Source organism: Polypterus senegalus, chromosome 7 (genome assembly GCF_016835505.1).
Source record: "Polypterus senegalus isolate Bchr_013 chromosome 7, ASM1683550v1, whole genome shotgun sequence".
NCBI classification, from domain to species: domain Eukaryota; kingdom Metazoa; phylum Chordata; class Cladistia; order Polypteriformes; family Polypteridae; genus Polypterus; species Polypterus senegalus.
The window spans coordinates 138,645,539-138,658,937 of NC_053160.1; the positions used below are offsets into that span (position 1 = coordinate 138,645,539).

At 35.8% G+C, this 13,399-nt stretch overlaps 1 protein-coding gene across 1 annotated transcript in view; it reads left to right on the forward strand.

Moving 5' to 3' along the window:
• The window catches only part of adgrv1 (adhesion G protein-coupled receptor V1), a 669,968-nt gene that overhangs the window by 73,338 nt on the left and 583,231 nt on the right, over positions 1-13,399 (forward strand). Inside the window, exon 3 of the mRNA XM_039759338.1 lies at positions 4,903-5,052. Coding sequence (XP_039615272.1) covers positions 4,903-5,052 — 150 coding nt within the window. The remainder of the gene's footprint in view (positions 1-4,902; positions 5,053-13,399) is intronic.

The window sequence follows — 13,399 nt, forward strand, 5'->3', positions numbered from 1 at the left end:
AAGGTAACATTAAATAAAGCTATGGACATAGCACGAGATGGCACCAGCACAGCTGGGAACCTTCGATGCAAGTACACCGAGTGGCTCACGTGAACTGGCGAGTGCACAGATAAAAAGCAACAGTTCCAAAGAGCGCTGAACAAAAACCGAATTACACAATTGAAAAGGCAGCAAAAAATATGAAGCGTCTGATAAGCATATTCATAAATGCAGCTACTGTGGAAACAAAGCACACGGTGGAAAAAGTCAATGTCCCGCTAAAGGAAGACAGTGTAAAAAACCCATCCATGCAGTGTGTCAGGTCTCAGATAAAGAAGAAGACGAGCTGTTTATTGATGCAGTAAGAAACGAATCGATGAATGAAACCTGTCATCTTTACAACGATTGACAAACACGGAATGTAACTTGAACACAACACATCCTACAAATACGAACCTGATTGAAAGAAATAATGATAATCAAATCCTTGATGACAGCAACATTCAATAACACTCACAAAACAAATACTGTATATTGACAGTCATGTTACGTTATTTTTAAAATGTTCCCTTTTCTTTTTCTACCTTTTTTAACACACTACTTCTCCGCTGCGATACACGGGTATATATATATGTATATATATATATCCCGCTCTACATACTCGAATAATGGATACTTTATTCGCCATCAATGATTGTTTTGGTAAAGCCATACTCAGTGTATAAATAAAGCTATGGACATAGCACGAGATGGCACCAGCACAGCTGGGAACCTTCGATACAAGTACACCGAGTGGCTCACGTGAACTGGACGAGTGCACAGATAAAAGCAACAGTTCCAAAGAGCGCTGAACAAAAACTGAATTACACAATTGAAAAGGCAGCAAAAAATATGAAGCGTCTGATAAGCATATTCATGAATGCAGCTACTGTGGAAACAAAGCACACGGTGGAAAAGTCAATGTCCCGCTAAAGGAAGACAGTGTAAAAAACCCGTGCATGCAGTGTGTCAGGTCTCAGATAAAGAAGAAGACGAGCTGTTTATTGATGCAGTAAGAAACGAATCGATGAATGAAACCTGTCATCTTTATAACGATTGACAAACACGGAATGTAACTTGAACACAACACATCCTACAAATACGAACCTGATTGAAAGAAATAATGATAATCAAATCCTTGATGACAGCAACACTCAGTAACACTCACAAAACAAATACTGTATATTGATAGTCATGTTACGTTATTTTTAAAATGTTCCCTTTCCTTTTTTACCTTTTTTAACACACTACTTCTCCGCTGCGATACGCGGGTATATATATATGTATATATATATATATCCCGCTCTACATACTCGAATAATGGATACTTTATTCGCCATCAATGATTGTTTTGGTAAAGCCATACTCAGTGTATTCATTAGATGAACGGTAAAAAGTAAGGCGAGGGAGGATGACTCATTGAGGCATGCAGGCTGTAGTCTTGCGTCAACTCTATCTGAATTGCGATCACATTTGAAAAAATATATCTTTTCAAGTTCTATTTAGTCCATATGTGTCAAACTCAAGGGCGGGCCACATCCGCCCGGCGTGTAATTATATCCGCCCTTGAGATCATTTTATATACTGTATTATTGTTATTAAAGCCGGGTATATGAGCGCTGGTAACACAATAAACTACAGATCCCATAATGCAGCGCTTCAGCTGCCTTGCCGTAACACTTACTGCGTTAATCAAGTCTACCTTATGATGCGCAAGTTATTGCAAAGCTAGAGTTATTAGCGCACTGAGTTTGCACGGCGCTTTGGTGACTTTGAAGAACAAAAAGTCCGTCTACATGCTCGAACCTTGTGCATGTTTGGTAGCACATATCTGTGTGAGAAGCTCTTCTCAGTGATAAAGACTAACAAAACAGCACACAGGAGTCAGCCTCACTGATGAGCACCTGCAATCCATCCTGAGAATCTCCACAACACAGAACCTCACACCAAACAGAAGCGAATTTGTGGCCAAAAAAAGATGCCAGGCGTCCAGCTCTAAAATGACATCTGAGCAAAGACAACTGAATGATTTGATTTGTTATTACGTAAGAGCGGGAGTCAACGTTTTAACAAACAGCGTATTGCACTGATCTGAAATAGCTGTGTGTGTATATATGTAGATATGTATGTATATGTATATATATAATATATATATGTATTTGTGTGTATATATGTGTGTGTATGTATGTATATGTGTGTATATATGTGTGTGTATATATGTAGATATATATGTATGTATATACAGTATGTGTATATGTATAGATATGTATATATATATATGTTTATGTGTGTGTGTAATATATATATATATATATATATATATATATATATATATATATATGACAACAACACTCACCACTCACAACAGTGACAAAACAATTACATTGACAATCAGGTTACGTTATTTTCAAAATGTTTCCTTTTCTTTTCATTGCTTCTTTAACACACTACTTCTCCTCTAAGCCTTGTCCTGGGTATTTGCTATATATATATATATATATATATATATGCCAGCAACACTCATGACAATGACAAAACAATTACATTGTCAATCATTTTACGTTATTATTAAAAATCTCGCTGCAGGTATTTTGCTATATATATATATATATATATATATATATATATATATATATATATATATATATATATATATATATATATATATATATATATATATATATATATATATATATATATATATATAATATAAATAGATAGATATGACAACAACACTCATATCAATGACAAAACAATTACATTAACAATCATCTTTCGTTATTTTTAAAATGTTTGCTTTTCTTTTTCATAACTTCTTTAACACACTACTTCTCCCTCTTGAGCCTTGGTATTCTACTAGTGTTTTATAAAGACAACATTATACAGTATTTATATATTAAAGATTGGCAGCTTGACTAATGTACTTTTTCGAAACATTACAATCGAAAATATTTAACAAGAATATGCGATTCAGCCCAACAAAGCTTAACCAATCGCCCTCACCTAATTTCTACCAAATAACATCAAATACAAGTTATGAATGTTCCTAAAGTCCACCTGTCTGCCTCAACTACATAGTAATTTATTCCATCTGTCCATGCTTCTCTATGTAAAGAAAAACTTTCTAACATTTGTGAGAAATTTATCCTGAGCAAGTTTCTATCTCTGTCCCTGTGTTCTTGTGGAGCTTATTTTAAAAAGTAACAGTCTTGATCCACTGTGCTAATTCTTTTCAGAATTTTAAAAAGTTCAAAGTGTCACTTCTTAATATCCATTTGCTTATAATACTACTTCATAAATCTCTGTACTGTTTCTAGCACTTATTTATCTTTTTTGTAATGTAGATACCAAAGCTGCATGCACTACTCCTGAAGGCGCCTCACCTCCTTTGACTTGTACTCCCTGTGGTGGGCTGGCGCCCTGACTGGGGTTTGTTTCCTACCTTGCGCCCTGTGTTGACTGGGATTGGCTCCAGCAGACCCCCATGACCCTGTAGTTAGGATATTGTGGGTTGGATAATAGATGGATGGATGGGCTTGTACTCTACACATCGTGCTATATAACCTAACATTCTGTTAGCCTTCTTAATGGCTTCTGAACACTGTCTTGATGTTAATACTGACAAGTCTACTGCGACTCCTAGGTTTTAGAAAAAAGGTTGCCTTACTTTACCTAGGCTCAGAGTCAGCCCTTCTCTTCTGTACACCACATTTAATATGATAGATAGACAGAACTTTATTTTTTCCCAGGGGAAAATTTGGCTTTTTTTAGAAGCTATTTAAATGATCCAGACTAAAATAGAATAAATACATCAAATATCAATCCATTGTCTTTAACGTTCTATACAAAATTGAGTTATTAAGAACCTATGCTAGCAGCATAGGGAACGAGCAAAGATATAACACTAGATGGAATAACGGTTGATCCCAGAGTATATAGCCACTCAAATCATGCCTTACAACAGTAGAAATTTGATGATGAACCTAACTGAATGCCTTTGGATTGTGAGAGGAAAACAGAGTTCTAAGAAACTCAATTAAAAAAGGGAGAACATGTCAACTCTATCTAGTGAATATCTTAGGCAACAGTATGCACAGCATAATCAAGATGAAATCATAACAAACAGTTATAAAACTAAAACATAGATCAGAAGGGCAAGAAAAGGTTCATTTATTTCTTTTGGGTATGTTTAGCTTTGTTACTAAGCAAACTAAACCAAGTACAAAATATTTTAAATTACAGAACTTGTATGTTTCTTCTTCACCTTTCTTTGTTCTTCTTTTGCGATGTCGCTGTTATTATTATTGTAAAGCAATTTGAGTTACTTTTGAGTATTAAAATTTTATTATTATTGGAGACTAAAATACATTTCATTTTGTCTTCTTCATTTTAATTTTCAAATTTCACTACAGTGCCCACTGACACAAGTCCAGCAAAAGTATAAAGAGAGAAAAACTACTTAGATCCAGAAGGTGGTGAAAAATAATACAGGAAAAGAAGATTAACCCAACTACATGTGTAAACTGCCACTCCCACCCACACACACTCTCTTTCTTGGTGGTGGTGGTGGCTCTGAGGCTAGGGATCTGCACTGGCAATCGGAAGGTTGCTGGTTCAAATCCTGTAAATGCCAAAAGGGAGGAGAGGCCCTTAACCTGCAATTGCTGAGTGCTTTGAGTAGTGAGAAAAAGCGCTATATAAATGAAAAAAATTATTATCAAATAATTATTATTTCTTCATTGTGTTTCTGGAGTTTGGTTCTTTAGCTATAAAATCTCAAAACTCATGATTGGGTTGACTTCCTGCAATATACTGTAAGTTATACATTCATTATTACAGTTGCATTTATCACTCTCTTTCTCCTTCTCTCTCTCCCTATTACAGCTTAAAGAAAATAATACAGGGGACTTTGAAGCGGATTCCTATGTTGCTCGTCTGGATGCTTCAGAAACCAATAAAACTATTTTTATTGCAGTCAGAGATGATGATATTCCAGAAGCCGATGAGACTTTCAGTTTTTCTTTATATTTGCTGGTAAGGCGTTGTAGTTATTCTCTTTGGCTATTTTAGTATTTTTTTCAACAAAAGGGTGATGAAATTCAATATTTGTGAATTAATATGCAGAAGAACCTTAAAGAATGTAGTGGCTTAGTCAAAGTGGTGAAATGTCATACATTAAAGCATAGTTAAATGGGAAAATTTAAACTCAATTTGACAGAGGTCTAATACCTTAATATGTTAATAATGTTATTTATTCCTGTTTTTTTTTAAACCATTTGTAAGATATTAACAAAGAAAATAACGGAAGAACTACCACAACAAAACCATAAAGAGATTGTAAATCTCGCTATCAAAGAATTGGGCTCTGTTAACTTTCAGTCTATATCCTATTTTCTGGTCAGTTTTCCTTCCATCAGTTTTCGCCTCCCAAATCTAAGTTGACATATCTATCAATACACCTGCCTGTATCCCATTGAATTAGTCATGTCTTAGAGTCAGCCTTTAAAACAAAATGACTAATTCCTCTACATTGTTCTATAGCTAGGCAACCCCAGCTTCATCTTAACCATCTTCAACATTACCATTTAAATGCATGCAATAAGCCTTATGGTCTCCATCTTCTTCCAAGACAGTGTTTCTTTCTGGGTAGACTACAATCTGGACCCAGATCCATATCCAGTTTAATTAAGATTTAGTTGTATCAGACTATGTTGAATGGTCAGAAAGTTCATAAGTAATACATTGAATGGGTGATTTTCTTAAATAAGTCTTAAAGAAGTGCAAAGTCTCAGTTTCAAATTAAAAACAAAACAAAACAAAAAAACGGTAATTTCCATTTTCATTGAGTAATTTAAGTGGGAGAACCTATACCATCAACCCCGTCTCCTCCTAGCTCTGCACTAGAGATGGCATACCAACACTATGGCAACTATCCAATTGTAAATCTAAGCTTTTGTTAATGTTAACCACATATCCTGTTTCAGCAACAGGTATTGTTAACATAGGAAAGGGGTACAGAGATTCACAGATAGATTAAAATCTGAATACATTTTTTCATGAGGGATCAGGGACAAATAATGATCTATTTGCACAAACTTTGTAAATTTGTTTTTGGCAAGAGTACCAAGTGATGAAATGTCTAGATTAGAATGGTAACACTGGGTGACATACCCTCTCATAGTACAGTAATATTTACAGTACATTCTGACGCGGTTCCAAGTCATACCAGAATTTAACCTTTTCATTTGTCCTATTGTCGAATGAGGAAACACACTCGCTCCTTTTAATCATGTGCCGAGTTCAAACAACTTAAACAGGTGCTCGATGGAGTGTAGAATAATAACAAAATTTAAAATTATAATGGAAAGTTATTAGCCAGGTTCAAGGCTCTGTATAGCGGTCAGTACTTGGGTGGGAGCTCTGCTGTGTGGTCTGCACTCTCCAGAATTAGACAACCCATGCCGCGAGTGCAATGGCCTTATAGTGAAGGGGCCAGAAGGGGAGGGGTCAGTTGCCTTCAGTGGGCAGATTCCCAAAAAAAAAGGAGATTACGCTGTCGGTAACAGCCCCCCCTCATGTCCTGGAGTGGTAGTGCTTACCTCCTATGAGCCCGGAAGGCCGGAAGCTCAAATGCACATGTGTGACGTCCCCTGATGAGGGCACTCATTTTACAATGATTAATTAGAAAAATGCCATGCAGGATTCTCCCTAACAATAGTTGCCAGGAAGCTGTGGATTTATTGTATGCACTGAATGTGTTTATTATGTCTCATAAACGAATTCATAAGATTTTATTCTGTGGGGGCACAGTATTGTACAATAGGCATAGAGGTTACAATTTTTAGAAGAAACATGCTAAGGGTCTCTAAAAATGATGAAGGGAATGTGTAAGATTAATGCCAGCTGTTACTTTAAATGAGCTCTTCAACAAGGACACAGGGGACACAGATTAAAGCAGTTTATGAGGAAACTTTACACCAATGTTTAAGAATATTTTCAGAGGACTGTCAACACTTACTTCAAGTTAAAAGCAGAACCTTGAGAGCTTCAAAGCTAGAATTGATACTGTATAATTCAGAACATATAAACTAAGTGAGAATTGATATGCCATGTTAGGCTAAGAAAGTCACCAATACGCCAAATAATTTTTTTATCCCTGATTATATTTTTCCTGAATTATTGTTGAGACTCGCTAAACCTCCGACATCTCACTGAAAGCATGTTTTTGGTCTCTGGTACATTTTTTTTATTCATTTGTTTTGAATATCCTTAAAACTTTATTTTCAGTTAATGTGAACATGTGTGCTTTGAATGAATTCTCCAGTTTGACAAAGATGTGAATATTTTTGTTATTTAACTTTTAGTGCATCACACTACCATTTTAAAATCCAAGCATTTAATTGGTGAGTTACAGGGGCGCACTGCACCATTACTAACAAGTTTAATGCCTGTCAAGAGGTCATGTCACAGAGGCTACACTTTAAAACTCAGGGTTACTCTTCAGTTCTTCTTCTGAAATTATATACTTAAACCTTAAACAGTATTTTTAAACTTATAGTGTTAGGTATACTGGCTAGTGACTTGTAGCGTCCCAGCACTCGTTTCAAATTATAGGCTTAGTGTTTTGGTTCTGGTGGCATTCTTGTAGTTTTGGTAATTTTTGTTTTGACATCACTTTAGGCTTAACCCACTGATTTTTGTTTTTTTCTTCAATTCTATCCATCCATCCATCCATTATTTAACCCGCTACATCTTAACTACAGGGTCACGGGCGTCTGCTGGAGCCAGTCCCAGCCAACACAGGGCGCAAGGCAGGAAACAATTCAATTCTAGAAAAATATTATTTTCTCTAGTTTCTCAGAAACTCACACATCTCCCAGTTGTTATGGTTGCTTGCATTCTACTGTGCAGGCAGACATTACAAAGAAGTTGGCTTTGAGTATTTGTGACTGTCATAACAATTATTAGAAACAAATTTATGTAACTTTTTGAAAGTTAGCACATTTGGAAAGATACTGTACCTTGTAAGATAAACAAGTACAGTTGTGTAGTGCACTACAATGATTGGTGGGCATTTATTGGTGTTCAGAAATCTAATTCTATTAAATCAGTTGCTGTATTTTACCTAAAAGACACGCAGACAATCCAGTATACCATAAATTAATACAACAGTACTTGTTAGGCTGTTTTCTCAGTACAACAGAACTTTAGGTAATGGAGGACTATAAATTAGACTCAGTCATATCAAATTAGACTTAGTCACGTCACCCATTTTTATTATAGTTTCGATCTCCAAAGAACTGTGCGTACTGTATTTTCTGTTGTTGAGCAACCTCTTGGCAGGTGTAAAGACAACCCTAAAATAAAAGTGTAGTTTGAATGCACATCTCTGACTGTTACAACGACGAACAAGGTTGAGAAAACATGGGAAATAAATAGTGCCAACCCAGAGCAAAGACAAAACAGGCAATTGTCATGTGTTCCTCATTCTGTTGCAGCACCTAGTGACTCGTCTTGATAATGCATTATGACATCACCAATTGGTTTTACAAACATAGATGAATCTGTATGACCAACCCCATTGTGTTAGTGAAATGACTAGAAATCCTGCACATCCCCAAACCCGCCCCCCATTGTAAACCTTAAACCTGTGAATATAGATAGCCTTTTCTTATTGTTGTCTCTAAAGACAATAGGTGTACAGGACTAGGCCACAGGTATAAAATGCATAATCAAGTTGAGTGAAACTTTGCAGCTTGCCAAATTCTTTATTTTCATCTAACCTGGTCATGTGCCACACTTAGTCAGATGGAAATTTACAATAGGGATGGATCATGTTTTTTTCCAGATAAACTTTACACATGATCTTAAAACAATACAGTTTAATGTCTTTTTTGTGACATTCTAGGGACAAGGCAGTGAAACTCTGTCTGGAAATTCTTTTTGTTTTTCTTCCAGTAGAGTCTGACTTGCTTCTCATTTTAGATTTTGATACATATGACGCTAATTGAATTGTGCTAATGAATTATATAACAACAATTACAAAACCATTGACATTTTATGAAAGTGATTGTAAAGCAATGGCTTGTCTCATTTGAATGGTTCCTTGTAAATAATTTATTTGCTCACAATGGGAATATTCAGTGAATACTGAAAGGATAGATGCAGTTTTACATGCACCAGAGATTTCTACGTTGTACAGCCCTAGATCTTCTCCCTTGAGCCAAAGCAGGGACAGTCCAGTAATGTTAAAAGCAGCCCATTTCACTTCTTCATAAAGCTGCTGGCTCGGACCACTTTATCACTGGCTTAAGCACTGCAACTGTAAGCTGGCTGACTGCAATCTCTCATATCTTTCTCTGTTAGTACATGCTTGAACATCGTGTTTAGTCCAGTGCAACTATTACTTAATTTTGTAAAGCATTTTAAATCGAAACAGCTAAAACACATGTTTAAAAACATTAGATAGAGAAACAACGTTGTGAATACTGTTTTGTCATTTGCATGATGACACAAGTAGTAAACAGATGGGATACACCCACCCCTGCAGTGAACATAGACTTTATTTCACAACAAGAATCAAAAAACTTTCCTTCTTTTCTTTTCTCTTGACCTTCTTCTTTTTGTGTCCATTTCAAATGAAATAATTCACCACTATCTGTCTCCATTCCCTAGCGCATGACACATGTTCTACATTAATTCTTAGATTCAGAGAAACATTTCTTTCCCGAATATGTTGTTCTAGTTATATTTAAAAAGTACAATGTATAATTTTTAAAATATGTGTTATTTATTTGCAATAAATCAATTTATTCATTGACACAACAAAACATTTTCTGGCACTTTTAAACTTTTTCAGAGTCATGAGGGGCTAGAGCATATTTAGCATCAGGCATATAGGAATCAGGTTTAAAGCCCTCAAATCCCTGACCAATTTAGAATCAGCACTAAACCTAACATAGAAGTCTTTGTGATCTGGGAAGAAAGCATCATTTAGACATGGGAAGAAGCTACAAACTCAGTACAGCCTTGACCAGGATGCCAAATTCATAATGGACTTGGTCCATAATAATAGACATTACACCATCACAAAACTTTGCAGAGCAGAGTCTTGTTACTTTAACAGTTCTATTATATTTCCATTTTCCAGTGTACTACAGTACACATCCTGCAACAGCATATTAGACTTTGCATATAAAGAATGTGTTCCTTGCTATAAGTGGTGTTTCTGCATTAAGGGCCGGTGTTGTGCAGAAAGTACTTAGCTTCCCTCAGTAATTTATTGTGTTATTGTTTACTAGCCACCATACAATAATTTAAAAAAATATTTGATATCTCTTGCCCTATGTGTAACCTTTAGCACCTCACCACTGTATTTACATGAGTGAACCTCTCTTAACCGGTGCTTCCTCTCTAAAGTGTGTTCCCATAAAACCTGCTTCTTAGAGTCTGTCATTATTTTTGAAGCATGTTTCTCACCTCCTGTCTGGTTTTATACTTGCCATCTTTGAAAGCAACTCTCTCAGCATGCGTCATACACCTTTACTCCTCTTTGTGCATCTCACACTTGCTCTTCCTCTTACGTTGTGTCATTAAAGCCAAACTCAGTAAACACACCAAAGCCAAACTGACCAGTTGGACTGCTTAAAGGAACTAGACACACAGACCTTAATGTTTTATTATTTAACAGATAACAATTTTTGATTTTGTCTTTTTAAGCAATTGTATTTATATTTTTCTATCGTATACTTAATATGATCCTGTAGTATGTGAAATAATGTTTGTGGTAGGTGCTGCAAGGCTGTTTCCAGCTGCATGTTTCCTTAGTCTTTAACAGGAGATGGACAGATGTTATCATTTAGGTAAGTTAGTCTTTAGGTTTGAGAAGTCTGCACTCATATAGGAAAATGCTTGTGTGGGCCACTCAGAATTTACATGCCAGAAACAGTACTAGTTGATGTCCCTGTTTGGATCACAGGTGGCAAATGTCATGTGAGAATGTTTCTCAGCAATCTCACTTCTGTTCTGTGGACCTTTCTTTGTGTCTTATTTATACTCTTTTTATGACTTTATATTATTTAGCAATTCACCTCATTATGTTTTGAATCCATCCACTGTTTACATACTTACTATTTTTTTTCTGCCTTTAAACCAAAGTCTAGAAACCAGCTAGCTTGGGTCCACCACCTTTTGGAGAATCGGAAAATGTACTCTCCCTGCTTTGATGCCAAACAAAAAATGACTGAAAATAATCTGCAATCTATTTGTACTATAATTATTTGTGAGGCAGTATATGTCAGGAAAAGATGCAGTGAGTTTGTCATTGTTTTGCCATTTGGGGCATATTTCCTAATTGGAAACACTGACTAATACCCCATAATATCTCATACATTTAATTAGTGGTCTGAAATTGATGTAACTATTCAGATGCCTAGTTTTGATGATCATTTAAAGCAATGTAAAAAATCTGAGTTTTGAGGTTATCTCTATTACAAAACAAATCCTGGAGAGAAACAGTAAGGCGACAATACGTGATCTTCACAATAAGATCATGGAAGACACTTAAAAGACCCGTGAGACACTCCGTGGCCAATCTCTCTAGTCTTGCGGGTCTTTTAAGTGTCTTTCGGGACCTTAAACATGAGACTTTGTGCCAGGAGATTGACCCAAGACCGTCTCGCGATGACGTAGAACATGAGATTCTTGCAAGACACGCCCTACTTACAAATACATAAGAGGAAGGGCAGCCAGCAAACACACTCAGTCGTATTTTGGCTTTGAGCACACACAACTCCAGGGCTCTCAGGGCATATAAAATATATAAGGACAATACGTTATAAATGAAACGTAGGCAACAAATCGAAGAAGAAAGAAGCGCAGAGAAAAGAAGCTCAACAGCATTGGAGAGAAAAAAAGAAAAAGAATAATCTAGGTGCAAATTCAGAAAATAAGAAAAGTATTTATCAGCCTGGAACAAGTGGAATTGAAAAAAAAGCACATCCAATCCGGACGTTGGCGCTATACGCAGGCAGAGCAGGTTAGAGATTATGAAAGCAGTGGAATTTGAAAGGCTCAAAAAAAACAGTTGGCACGATACACATGTGGAAAACGTTAAAGAATATAAAAGTAGGAAAATTAGAAAGTATAAAAAAAAAGAAAGTACAGATCGCAGGAGCGCAAACAAACGGAAATTATTACTCAAAAGGGGGAAAATAATCACCACGGACCAGGTGTCATTAAAAAAAAGCAGGATAAAGTGAGGTCAGAAATAAAAGACAGAGTAGAAAACAAAGTAAAACATCATAAACGGTTAAAAAACAAGGGGCCCAAACACATGCAGAGCAGGTTAGAGATAATGAAAACTGGAATTCAAAACACTCAAAAAAAACCTTAGACGCGAAACACATACAGAGCAAGAAACAGAATATGAAAGCAGAAAAAAATGACAGTGTCAAAAAAAAGAAAGTAAACATTGCATTAGCACAAAGAAAGAGAAATTATTACTCGGAGAAATAACGAAAAGGCGAATAGAGATCGAATATATGGACATAGGCGATATGTCAGAAATATGTGAATATTGTAAGGCTTTGAAGTTTAAGTCAAGAGAATTTCAAAAACGGAGTTTACCTCACATGCATTTATTGGTTACTTTGCAAAAAAATTATTAACTGCTGATGATGTAGATAGTTTTTTTTTGTGCTGAAATTCCAAACAGAGAAAGCTATCCTGAATTATGGAACAAAGTCATTAAACACATGTCTCACTGACTTCATTAAAGAGATTCTGCATGTTGGGACTCGAAAGATTCAACATATTGTTTTTATAGAAAAAAAAAAATCTTAAAAGTGTGTAAAACCGGAAAAACAAAAACGGGGGTTGGAGAGCGAAGCGAGCAGTGGGCGAAGCCCCCTAGTTTTTTAAAAAGAAAATTAGCCTGATTGGGAACCAAAGAGAAATAAAACATAGCAGTTATGTTGATTTGTCTGAATACTTCTGTGATTGTAGTTGCTTTCTCACTTTTTCTTTATTTCAAATGCCTTTCTTAAGCCCTCTGTTTATCTTCTTGATTAACAGGTACAGTATATTCTTTTGCTAAATACATCTTTTGTGATTATGATCTTAGCCTGAATCTCGACTTCACTTACCTAATGGTCTCATCCTTTGCCGTTATGTTTGCTTCATTTTACACTTCCTTTTTGCTATCTTCAATTCATGCTTAGAGATAATAATGAAAGCAGAATCGAAAAGCACACAAGTGTAGTTTGCATTTGGGCTGTCTAGTATGATCGATCTATTCTGGTCTCAGCGTATATACATGTTTGAAAACATTCTGGTGTGCAAATACAGTTCTGTTGGAATTGACTGCACATGAGGAAAAATA